The sequence below is a fragment of the Patagioenas fasciata genome, chromosome 6 (assembly GCF_037038585.1).
Source record: "Patagioenas fasciata isolate bPatFas1 chromosome 6, bPatFas1.hap1, whole genome shotgun sequence".
Lineage (NCBI taxonomy): Eukaryota > Metazoa > Chordata > Aves > Columbiformes > Columbidae > Patagioenas > Patagioenas fasciata.
The window spans coordinates 23,976,296-23,989,328 of record NC_092525.1 but is presented as its reverse complement, the minus strand read 5'-3'; the positions used below and the strand labels follow the sequence as shown (position 1 = coordinate 23,989,328).

At 50.2% G+C, this 13,033-nt stretch overlaps 1 protein-coding gene across 2 annotated transcripts in view; it reads right to left on the bottom strand.

The window, feature by feature from the left end:
- The window catches only part of TEDC1 (tubulin epsilon and delta complex 1), a 66,905-nt gene extending 60,671 nt beyond the window's left edge, over positions 1-6,234 (bottom strand). The window contains exons 1-2 of one of the 2 annotated variants that reach the window (XM_065842808.2): positions 6,049-6,234; positions 5,085-5,163 (exon numbers count right to left, since the gene is read on the bottom strand). In XM_065842808.2, the coding sequence (XP_065698880.2) occupies positions 5,085-5,163; positions 6,049-6,234 (265 nt within the window). The remainder of the gene's footprint in view (positions 1-5,084; positions 5,164-6,048) is intronic. The other variant, XM_071810273.1, reaches the window with a different exon arrangement.
- Between the last annotated feature and the right edge of the window lie 6,799 nt (positions 6,235-13,033).

Here is a 13,033-nt window from a genome sequence, read left to right as displayed (position 1 = left end):
AAGATTTTTCATCAAGCCTAAGATTAGTGAAAGACAGTGAAGACTAGGGTCTTCATCAATAACCTATAAACGACAGGAGGAAGGGGTAAAAGCCTTCCTTATGCTGCCCCATTCTGATCTATAGGAACTATTGCCAAGGGAAATTAATAAATCCAAAATTGAGAGGCCAGTAATGGCCTCTTGGAGATTAACAAAGGCAGAAAAGGTAAATAGCCATCCCCACTACAACAGGACTCCAACTCATCAATTCATTTTTTATGAGCCACTAAGCATGCTATGAATTAGTAAACACTCAGAGTCACTTTACTCCTGAATGAAACTGGAATGTAGAGATAGGAGTTTCACAGCCTGCTGCAAATCTCTGGGCGTCAGTGAGCAGGCAGAGATAATTCAGCCCACACTGCACACAGACTGCATGGACTATTTAATTCTCAGGAATGCTCTGATCCTTATTGCTTCACCCCAGCAAATGTTACCTAACAGCTACAAGACAGATACTACAGAACTGTAAAATACCGAGGAAAAGAGTTCTGACTGGTAATCCTCAGCTCTGTGCTAAGTCAAAACTGGCCTATGCTACCAACCCCATAGTAGCAGCACATTGCTACAGCTCTGCTGAGACTGGAAGGAGCTGCCGGGCATAACGAGCCATCAAACCCTTTGCACCTTGACAAACCAGAGGATGGTATATTGTTTGCACTGTGCAACCAGCTTTAGGATTTCAGGAAACATGAGTGCAGATCCTGAGGGACACACCTACTTTCAGAGTGCTTCTCAGTCCAAATACACGTATAACAAACTGTTATACACATGACTACACATCCTCAGCAGTAGGGAATACATGATTTGCCACGTGAAAGCTACAAATGGATTCCTGACAAAGACATTAACCATGAGTGAAGAACAAAAAGCAATATCAAGAGTGTGATTAAGCAGATGACACAATGGTGCAGAGCTACTAATTTTTTGCAGGACTAGCGTTTTGCGTAGCAGCGCTTCTGCAGACACATATGACAGTTCAACAATTGTTTTTAAGTCTAGTTTGTTTCTGCATTATAGACACAAAAAGGAAACACAAACACCTAAATCACCTTGGGCCTTTTGCAGAACCTGTGAATGTAAAAAAAAGCAGCTTGCCTTCACGATGCTAGGGTGGCAGAAATGCCTACGGTTTGCTGAAAATCTTGCTGCAGAGATGCACTCCAATCACTCATGCACAGAGGGAACATTCAGATATTAGAGATTTTATTTTAATCACTCTTGAACATTCTCACATGAGCTAGGTTTTCGTGTTGCCCTTTCATTTTCTTTGTGCATTTGTCAAGAAAGGAACTGCCCTAGCAGGTAAAGGTAGGAACACTCCAAAAGGAATGAAGATCCTTTTTCAAAGCAAACAAGCATCACATGCTGCCATCTGCAGTTCAGCGAGCTCCCCCAAAAAAATCACATATCAAAGAGAAGGAACAGAGAGCAAGCCGGTGCTTTTCTCCTTTATCATCAGTTCCCTGTTTTGTTGTGTCACTTGGGACCAGATCCACCAAGGCAATATCATCAGTTCCCTGTTCTGTTGTGTCATTTGGGACCAGATCCACCAAGGCAATTCACCACCTGAATTTCTGTGTTGCTCTGGTCCTTTACCTTATTTCCTCTCTCCCTCTACATCACATTGCCCTCAGACGAGAGGGTATGACTGGTTTATCAGGTAGGAATTGTGGCTGAACAGTCAAAATACAGATCTTGAAATGGGGCTCAAAGAGCCTTTCCATGACCTTAGAGACGTCACTTAGTTTTCCTTATCTCTCTATAGAGATGCTAACAAGGAAACGGTGCTCAGACAAATGGCAGTGGAGGTTATATGAGTCCCCAAAACCAAGCTGGATTCCTCCAAAATGTGCAGCCAAGATAGAAAAACCATCACTCTGATAGCAGGTAACACCAGTCACTCAAACACCTTCTCTTTGACAGCATCTTCTTATGACATTTCATTAGGATTAGGCAATTTATAGAGAAAAACCCACACAGTCCTTCCAACTAATCCCCTTTTCTGCATGCACATTATTTTTAAAAGTACGTTCAGCAGGTTAGATCGAGCACTGGGTGAACCTCGGGGTTCAGCTCTCTTAAAACTTCATTCAAGCTGTGCTCTTCTGCTTTATGAATCCTGCAGAATATTTTCAGTGAATTACAGCATGATGTTCAAATAAGGGTTATGTATTAGCCTGGTAGGCTAGGATGGAAAGGAACTAAATCAAATACAAGAACAGACACAGATACATTATTTCATGCACTCAGGCAAGAAACACCTGCATAGGTAGTGGTATTATGGGAAACTACTGCTGCAGAAGAACATTTTCTGCTTCATTTGTCAAACAAACAAAAATATATTGCAGCTCCAGCCCTCTTTCCCATGCAATAAAAAAATGAATTGAGGCTCCAGAAAAGAAACATTTCCCCCAGCTCTCTAAATACATATTGCACTGCTATGTGGTGGGGCTGTTAGGGTGTTGAATCAAGTCCATCAGCTCTCAGTCTCTGTGAGGGAAGAGCAGGACAAAACCACTGATCTTGTCTTCATCCGTAAGGTTATGCACGAAGTACCATTGCACAGTTTGCTTTGCCTCGTACTCCACTGATGAGAGACACGTTGTTCTGACACATCTAAAGGGCTGGAGTGTATTATCAGCTTTGCACCAAAGTTTACAGTAAGTGGTTTTTACTGTGTGAAGAAAAAATTCTTCTGAAATGAGAAACCAAAAGAGCCATTTGCAGAATTTTATAACCACTGACAGGTAGGCTTCAGTGAGGTTTCTGGTTTCTTTTTGCAATAATGCAATAGTTCCTACATTTTCAAACTTTAAACTCTGTGGATTTTTTTTTGTATGTGATTTTTCAAATATTTTGTTTTCTGCTAGCTAGGCAATAACAGATATCAACCATTTAAAAACATGATGCTTAAAGTTTTTCTAAACAAAATCACATCACAGCCATAACAAAGGAATGACTAGTAGCTGTTCTAGTCAAATTAAAGTTTAATCTCCTCTAAAATTCAATTATATAACAAAAGCAGATAAAAAATTGACTAATGAAAACTAGTTACTTGAAACAGAAATACACACTGGGGTGAAACTTTGAAAGTCACTTGACAAAAGGATTTCCCAGATTAAGGAAAAGTTTTCTGGAAATATCTGTCCTTTTCCATGGGCAAAATCTGTACAAGTATTCTGTCCTTGCAACGCACTGCTTTCTCCTAAGCACCTCACAACTGCAAATGGTCCAACATCTGGCACGCAGTCCTTGAAAGGAAGGTCTCACTCTACAGAGTAGTGAGAAGAAACAACACAGGCAGACTACAGGCCAAAGCTCAACATTTCCTTTGGAAAAGCTTTTAGCCTAAAAAAAAAAGAAAGGTTGCATGGCCATTCGAGTATGACATCTCTTTTCCAGAAAGCTGTTCCTGTACACACAGTAACCCTCACACTGAAGGAGTCTTCACAGCCTTCCTCTGAGATCTGGCAACTGCTGCTCTCCTTGTTTTAGCTACAATAATTAAGAGGTTGTACAAAAACAGCAAAGAAAGGAAAGCCTGGTCCATGAACTAAAGCACTAGACATGGATTGAAGGAATCTATTTCAATTCCTTGTGGTGCTACAGGATCCTGCACAAACCTGAGAAAGTTATTTAGTCCCTATGCCCAAGGTTTCCACTTAATTTCCATGAAGTAAATAACTGAAAGACCATAAGTGCTCCAGAGCAGGGACAGAGTAGAGAGGCAGTAAAATATTGATTGTGCTCACAGCAGACAACTCATTGACTTGGCCAAGCAAAGGTAATTAGTGTAATTTGAAAAACTGTACAGCTATCTGACCAGAGTTTCAGCTTTAATCACTGAGAACAAACAAGTTTCTTGAAAATCAGCTCAGCAGTTCTGGGCAGAACCACACATTCCTACCTCACAATCTACCAGCAGGGGCTGAGCGTGCTCTCTCTAGAGCCACCAACCTGCCACATGCACAGGGAAACCTCAAGCGCTACAAGTAATTAATAAGGGAGCAGCCAGGATTCAATGAGGGTGCACTCGTGCAGGACCACCTCCACAAAGCTGTAGGAGACAGCCAATAAATCAAATTACCATACACAACAGATTGTGGATAAGCAAAAACAGTCAAATGAAAAACAGTCCTGTGAGTAACACAGACCCATGCTGATTGCCTGCTGAGCTCCCAGGAAAACTATGCTAGTTGTGTTCCATGTTCCTTGAGAGATACTGTCCACAATGCTTAGCCTTTTTTAACTCCATTTACAGAGCCATTAGATTCCCAGCCCTTCAGAGGATAAAGGTGTTGTTTAGGTTTTTTTGCCTTCAAGGGCAAAAGTGGATCTTAAGTGGTTTTGGTCTGAGGAGACCTCTATCCACTTCCTCTGACACTGAACGGGCTCTAGACAGACATTTTTCAAGAGAAAAGTCTGGGGGGTACTACTATTCGTGGAATAGCATATATTTAAGAAGTGACTAGTGCTCTGCCACTGTGAGAAGTCAACATGAATCCAGCTTCTCCCTGGAACAGTGGCTCTGTCCATAGAGATATTCATGGTCCCTCTAAAATATTCACACACATCTTACTTTTTATTTTGTCTAGAACTCCAATCCAAAACAATGCCTTTATGGTTCATATGCTATAATTCACAGCCCTGACATAGGACTTGATAGAAAATTAACCACAGAATCATGCATCATAAGTGGAATGGGGAAAGAATCAAGGGAAAAACAAATCTATTTCTGTAACTATCTTTGCAGATGCTGACAATGCACAAGATCATTGTAGAGATTTACCTGCAGTAAAATGTCAAAGGGAAGCAAAAGCCCCAGCAGACAAAAACATCCCAGTTTCCTGGACAAACCAAGCCAAAGAGGAGTAAACCTGCCTGCATATCTGTGATGTAACAGTAAGTCAGTGGCACAGGTACTCAAAATGGAGCATTCCTGACAGGGAGTAAGAAGCCAAATAAAAAGTGCTACAAAACCAGTCCCAGTACTTCCCTGGGACAGACAGAACTTGCACAGTCAGACAGACTGACTAGGTTACCTATGGCATCAGACTCTGCCCACTTGCCTCCATGGATTTGCTTCAGAAGACCATAAAGCAATCTCCAGAAATCCAGGCTCTGCAAAAGAAAGAAAGGGATAGTGGAAGATCTGCAAGAAAAATATCTGCCATGTAATTAGTGCTAATTAGCCAATTAGACCCATACCTGAGCATCAGCTGTTACATGCAAGAGTAAACCTGCATCCTGCCAACACTGTCAAATCAGGTAGGTTCACATATCAGCTGCCACATGAACACCACCTCCAGCAAGGTGCACTTAGAGAGGGCTAATAATGCTGTCTGTACAGCAAAACCCAGCATTTCTTCTTTGGGGAACACACACACAGGAGCATGGCTTCCAAAATATCTGCTCTGATATAACCACATATGGTACAACTTGCCCATGATCCAACAAGCACCTGAAGTATCAAAAACCAAGCACTTGGAAGTATCAAAAACTCAACAGGCAAGAGGCAGCACACAGTGAGTTAGAACTGGATATAGCTTCTTGGCCACACTGACAAACTGAAACATTGATTCTTACAGTTGGGATTTTAGCCAGCATTCATAGCATGCTCAAAATCAGTGAGCAAGTGGAGCACCCTGTGCGTGAGCTGGAAGCCTCACAAGAACCACCCTGTAAAGCCCCAGGCTGGTGTACAGGGCGGCAAACCTCAGGTGACACTACAAATGTGTTCAATGACGCACGGAGCTTTCAGTTAAAACCACGATAAGGCAAATCCCTTCCAAGAGCAGCGAGTGTGCTGCGTCCAGAGCGCGGGGCCCACGTAGAACCCCCACCCGGCCCCACGCCGCTGTCCCTGTCACGGTGTCCCCACACACGGGGATTTCTGCCGCCCACAGAGGCATCTCCCGATCAGCTGTCCCATCCCTGTGCCCCCGGGGGTGCGGAGGAACAGCGGGGGCCGCCAGCAAAGGGTGTCCCGGTGCGGCTCGCGCTCACCGCCTGCGGCCGGTCGAACCTGGCGCGGCGGAGGGTGTCCGGGGCCGGCCGGGCATGGGGCGGCAAGGCCCGGCACAGCGCTCCTACGGCACCCGGCAGCGCCCGGCCCGACTGCTGCTGCTCCTGGGGCTGCCGCCGCATCGCGCTCCGCCGCTTCCCGCCTCTGCCGGCGCGCAGCGGGCGCATGCGCGGAGCGGCCCCGCCCTTCCGCTGAGCTCGGCCGCTGCAGCGCCCCCTGGCCACTGGGAGGAAGCACTGCAGCGGCGGCTCCTGCGCCGCGTGGGGGCGACACGCGTGTGACACCACCCGGAGCTGTGACACCACCCGGAGCTGTGACACCGCCCCGAGCCGTGACACCGCCCGGGGGGTGTCCCCGGGGCTTTCTCTCTGGCTTCTCACAACCGACTGATCTTCCCGTGATTTATCCTGCCCGCGCTCATGCCTTAAGGCAGGGAGCCCACTGCTTGCCTGCCCTGGGCAGTGACCCACAGCCCAGGGGACAATGAGCATGCAGGTCATCTCTTGCTGCCCACGCGAGGCAAGGCAGGTTCACCCTGAGCCACGGCCACATCTCCCACCCAGCCAAAAACCCCCAGCAAGCCCTACAAGCTTCCCCCACCCTCCCTGCCTGAAAGAGTCATTATAAAACCCATTTTGGCTTTTCTACAAATACAGCTCTGATGCTGTCAGGACAAGAAATCATTTCTCTGGCAATGGGAGAGTGCAGGGTTTTGGCAGCAGGGGATCAGCTCCAATCCTGCTTCCTGCCTTCTTCTCTGTTCAGCAGTGTGTGATGGAGGCAGCTCAGGTCTCCAGGCTTATAAGCTCTTTAATTGAAGCAATCCCAGGGATTAATCCTTGGGGAGGCAAGCGGGGAGAAACAGTTCTGCCGTTTGGGAGACAGCTTGAGTCACTGAGAGAAAAAGTCTACCTCTTGGCTGGGGTTTGCATGGCTGAAACCTGGCCTTGAGACACATTCCCACCGCGGGCAGCACAGGGGGTCCACAACCAGTAGATACCAGGGAGACTGGGCCTCTCCGTCATCACAGCAGCGACCCTGCTGAACCAGGGATGCCTCTGCCCATGCTCAAAACCTCCACTGATGGCTTATTGGCCAACTAACCAGATCATAACCCATTTAATGTGTTACCTATGGATCTAGCATGCTGCTTTTCTCTTTTATTTCCAGCATCTGAACACCATGAAACAACATGTGAAATTCCTTCCAGCTATGGAACGGCCTTGTACAGCCAAATGGCTGCTCGCAATGAGGAGAGAAATAGTGTTGGTCCGATGAGACCTTCAGCAAAGTCCGCTTGCTAGCGTGAACTGTATTTGCCCCCTTCCCCTCTAGTTGCTGCCTCTCCTGCCTCCCACCCTCGAGCCAAGAAGCGCAGCCCTTCCCAACGCCGAATGTTGCGTTAGTGTTCTATGGATCTCGCACAATGCTCTCCCAGTCCCATGGATCCTGGCTGCTGCTCCAGCCAGCCCTGAAAGGACCCTTGGGTGTGAGTTATCCAGGCTTAAGGATTTTTAAAATATCTCCTCTAGCAGCTGTTGTCTCACATCCTCCTTCTTTCCTAATGGCCTGGAAATCATTTTCCTCATGCCTTGTCCAGCTCCAACTCAGCAATCTCTATCCACTTCTTTGCTCTCCTTCCTAACAGGTTTGGCACCTCCATACGGTTCCTTGCCTTTGGTTCCCAACGGCCCATAAAGTCCTTTTTCATTGCCCAAAGCCTTATCGGACCTGGATAATCCTCTGCTGTCTTTGGCATCCTTCTCAACGTTCCATACCTTGCTGCTATCAGGCGCTGTCTGGTCCCTCCATGACACATCGCTTGTCTATTTTCCGGTCCGTGCTGCAGTCTCCGGGCAGGAGGACCTTCAGCTGGAGCCAATTTCCTGTGTTTTCCTGACCACTCCATAAACCCTGCTCAGAGACACCCCTGTCCCCACACACATTCCTCTGTCTAGGCCTTTTCTCCCCAGGGCAGCTGCGGAGACAAGGGCTCTCCTACAGCACCCAGTGCACACACCAGGAGGTGGTTCTGCCCATCATCCCCCTCTCTGGGCTCCTGTGCCCCTGGCCAACACACCAATCCCCAGACAGCGAGCATCATCCCCCAGAACAGGGGCAGCAGCTGGGATGCAAACCATTCCAGCACACCAAGAGCCCCTGTGCCACGTCTCCATCCCGCCAGCCAGACCAGCCCTACAGCGTCCTAGAGCCGGGCTGGCGGCCCTCCTGGCCAGCAGCCCCTGGTCCCCAAGCCCCCAGCACACAGCCCGTGGGTGCAGCTGACACAAGCCGCCTGGCGCTGTGGAGGGCTGGCACCCGGCCACAGGCGAGTCAGACGCCAAGCAGTATGTCATGGTGCAACAGGGGCTCTGTCCTGGTACACGACACCCCACTTATCTCCTCTGCTGGCTGTCTGGGTGATTTTCCCAGGGTGGGAGAAGCTGAAGGGAAGGCGATGGTTTCCTGCTGCTGGGCCTTGTGCTGTGCACAGACAAAGGAGCTGACAGTGTGACAGACCTGGCATGCTGTCCCAGCAGGGATGGCAGAGCCCCTGCCCTGCTGCATCCCAGCCACTCTCACCTTCCTCCTTCCAAGCCCCAGGCCGTGGACACTGACAGATGCAAACAAGCCATGACTGTCTGACATCAGCACACCATTCTGATGTCACCGTGTGTATGTGTGAAGCCCCAGGAGACCAGTGGAAGCCTCCAAAAGCTCAGCTTGTCCTGCCCAGCTGTTTCTCTAGGCCCCCAGCTCTGTCCCAGCACCCAGGCATTTTTGAGAGGAGCTGAGCTGTGGATTGATTCCACAATGGTAGCAGCCGTGGGGACCACCATGGGAAGGGAAAGTCCAGGTGGTCTCTGAGAGGCCAGTGATGCTCCTGGGGACAGGTCATCAGGCTTCACCCTGTCTTGGTTCCCCGGGTTCACGTGACGCTGTGCAGCCGGCCGTTTTTCGCGGGATGTGTCAGCCAGGGTGATTTCCTCCCCGGCTGACTCAGCTGGGGCCGAGGGCGCCTGTTTGCACCCGCTCCATGGCAACCCACAGCCACAGACAGCCCCACTGTTTGCAGCCGTTTCCAGCAATGACAACCGCGTCCCATTGCCTCATACAGATTGTATGTGATAACAGCCCTCTCTGCTCGCCCCAGCAGCAGCACGGCTTCCTGATGTCACCTCGGCCCAGCCTTGCCAAGGGGAAGATGTGAGCTCTCCTCCTGGGAAAACAACCCCTTTGGTCTTTTATTTTCATTATTTTTTTTTTTAATGCTTTTATCCCCATGAAGGCGCGGGCAGGAGCCAGCCTGTCTCCCAGCCAGGCCCCCGGGCCGTACATCGGTGCTTCCCACACTCCACCGCCAGCACCAGGCAGCCGGAACTCCTCTTCTCTCTCCTCACAGCAGCGGCAGCTGAGCAGCCATCGGAGTGGCGACCAGCTGCTTTCCTTGCCCGTGCAAGAAAGGCTTTGGGTGGCCATAGCATTTCACACCCCAAGCAGATCAGTCAGGCTGCACGGTTTCTCATTGCAAAGGTTCCCAGCTCCTTCCCAACACCCTCCTAGCTCGGTTATACATGCACTCTCTCCCCACGCCCCGACACCAGGTTAACTGAAGCAGGAAAAGTCACACTCTTGCAACAGGGCGAACATCATGATGGCAGGAAGGAGCGTCGCCTTGCCAGAGAGCAATGAGCTGCCTCCTGACACCATCCTCACCAGTGGGTGCCGGGGGGCTGACATTGCTGGGATGGCCAGCACACGTTTAATACGCCAAGTCGCATCACACAATGCTTACAGATCATGGCGTCCCTGAGAGGGACCATAATAGTTACACAAGCACTCTAGTGCAGGTTTTCCTCAACACAGTGAATTAATTAGTCTGCAGCAGGCCCGTGTGGGGGCTGTAGCTCCGAAGTTCAAGGTCAGCTCCCAGCAGTTGGATGCTTACTGTAGGCGTTGGCGTCTCAGGTCCTCTGATACATGATCTGCACTTTCAGCACAATAACTGACTTGGGAAGGATTAGAAAAAAAGACCTGAGATCTCGCAATTCTCTGTTCTCCAGGGTTTCACCCTTTCCTTTTTACTTACACAGCCAAGCTGACGTTCCTGTGCACTGAGGGAAACTCCCTCTGCCCTCTTCGTCCATGAGCCTTTAACCCAAGACCCACAGAAGACAGACACTTCAGTGGGAAGATCTTGTACCTTCTCCCTTGGAAACTCTTCCTGTTTCCTGGAAAATAACACAGGAGGAGTAAAAGTAAAATACAACTCTAGCACTGGATGCCAACTTTTCTTCTCAGTCTCCTTGCTGGGGAAAGCCACCCAGGACCTGGCAAACATCCCCAATTCTCTTCACACCCCACTCCACTCCAACACTGGATCATCAGCACTGGGAACAAGGTGATGGTGGAACAGCCCATCCCCTCCTCTCCTTGCTCACTGATTAGGCCTCAGTCTCCAGTACCATGATTCCTGGTCTCAGCTGCTTCTCGTTACACCCCTGGTCATCTCCCTTACGCGGAGCCCCTCTGCCTTCAGTATCTTCAGCTGCTGCAGTATTTGCTGGGGATGATGTTCCCCACCAGGAATGAGGTTTGACCTCCTCTGTGCCACCTTTGCAAAGCTGTTTCCGCTGGTGGGACGGGGGTTTCCCAACCCGCAGTGGTTGCAGAGCTGAGCTGGGAAGTCCCAGCTTGATGCATGATCTTGCAGGGCTCCTGCTGCCCAACAACAGCTGCACAGGCCCTCTTGCCATTGTCCGGATAAAAAGACAGGTTTCTGAGGTGTTTGGAGATGTGCAAACATTTTCTTGACCTAAAAGATACCTGAGCGCTTTGAGCTTAACACAAATCAGCCTTAAAAATACCCAAAGCAGTGTTGAGACACAAAATCACCACACTGGAGGTGTGATGTCAGTGTCTCCATCAGAGCTGGCTGGGGAGTGTCAGTGGCCCTGCCGGCATGTCAGCAAAGCAGTATTGAACCTGTCCCCCCTCCAGCTCCAGATGTGAGCTGCAGCTGGCAGCCACGGCCATGCTGGCAGGACACGGCCCTGTCCCCATGCTGTGACTGTTGCTTTCACTAAGGATGGCCCTGGGGAGCGATGCTGAGGGCAGAACTCTGCTGTGAGGCTTCCAGCCTCAGCCGTCCCCCTTGCCAGCTGTGAGCTCAGGGACACATCTGTTCCCTGCTTCGGATTAATGTCTGTCCCATCTGTGCTGGGAGGATGATGCAGGGCCAGGCAACCCACACCTGCCCCTCCTGCCTGCATTTTGCCTCCACTGGGGGTTCAAGTAACACCCCCACCTCTTATAGATCAGCTGAAAGACCCCTTTTTGTGTCCCCCTCTCCTTTGTTGTTCTGTACAGAAAGCTGCAGAGCCAGGGCAGGGAACAGCAACCGTTTTGTTTCTGAATCTATCCTGTTCCTGTCCTTTGTCAAAACCTCTTCTGCTTCCCTACCCAGGGCGTTGGGGCTCATCCGCACCCAGCCCTCAGAGGAACCGGTGATGTTTGTCTTTCTTGTCACAGTGATTAAGTGTTTATAGCAACCAAGGCTCAGCAAGCCACAAACTTCAGTGATCTCAGACCAAGCTTCCGGAATAATGGTAGAGGAAGCACAGCCTCTCCCTCTGGGGTCAGCAATGGTGGTTTCAGTTCACCAAAGCAGGGCACCTTCAAGCTGAGCATCAGCAGGCTGGAGATCACCCAACATACTTTGTTGTCCCAGATGGGCACCTGGGGGCTGGGCTGTGCCTGACCCCACCTGTGATGGCAGTGACATCCCTGTGACTGCTGACTGGTGACCAGACAGGACATGGGGGCTGCCAGCCACCTCCCCAGGGTCTGTGCTCTGCCTCGAGCGGTGGGAGCAGCTGGTAGGGCACACCGAGCCAGCATTCCTTGGCTGCTCCCCTCACAAAGCCGGGATTTGCCCTGAGCATTCTGCTTTCACCGTCAACCCTGTTGTAGGAGCAGCACAGCCAGGACATGACCGCCCTGCGAGGGAAGGGATGGTCCCTGCCTGTCCCCAGCTACCACCGGGGCTCAAAGCCAAGAGCATCGCAGATGAGTGGCACTGGAAGCCACACTGCTGCCTGTCTGCATGGCTCATGCTCCAGGCCCCAGAGATTTACTGTTGAATGGGGAAAAGATGATGTCTGCTGGCAGCCCACCTCCCTGCTGCTGGGCCACGCTGCGCATCAGAGAAGAGTGCTGGGCTCAGGCGCAGATTTCCTATCTAAATGCAATACAGCTGTTTCTGCTTTCTCTCCAAAGACTGAAGCAAGTTTTAAAAAATCAGTTTATTATGTATTTTCTTTGACCAAGGCTCCTTGTGGATGTGACCCACCCCTGAACTGCCCAGCCTCACAGCATCAAGACTGGAGCAGGCAGGGAGCATGACTTGTGCAAGCATAGAGCTCAGGGGGGAGGATCCTGACAGCAAGTCCTGGGGCTCAATGCTGTCTCCGTGAGTGTGCCTGTTGCAGGGCAGGCAGAGAAACAGAAAAGCCTGAAGGAGCTTTTTGCACAGAATTGCACAGACCTTGCACAGTTCCTACATCCCTCCATGCACCCAGGGCAGGCACAGCCATCTGCAACCACCACTGTACACTGCAAATCTGTGACAGGGCTGGAAGCAAATGGCAGCCACAAGCAGCACACTGCTAACAGCAACACACTGCCTCCTGCCCCAGCTGCAGCCACCACCCACAAAAAGGGCCAGAGAATGCCCAGAGGACGACAAGGCTTGTGTTTGCCATTATTTTTAATGCTGAGGGTAAATGCTGTCTCACTGGCATGCTCAAGGCTGCTGAGATTTTATCACTAGTTTGCTTTGAAGCCCAGTTTGCAGAGGAAAGCCATGTCCCAGTGCCCCCAGGGGCCGGCTGGGTGCCAGCAGCAGTGCAGAGCAGGACCAAGCCACGGGTGTTGGCACCCCTGGGAGGGTGCTGGCAAGGGCAG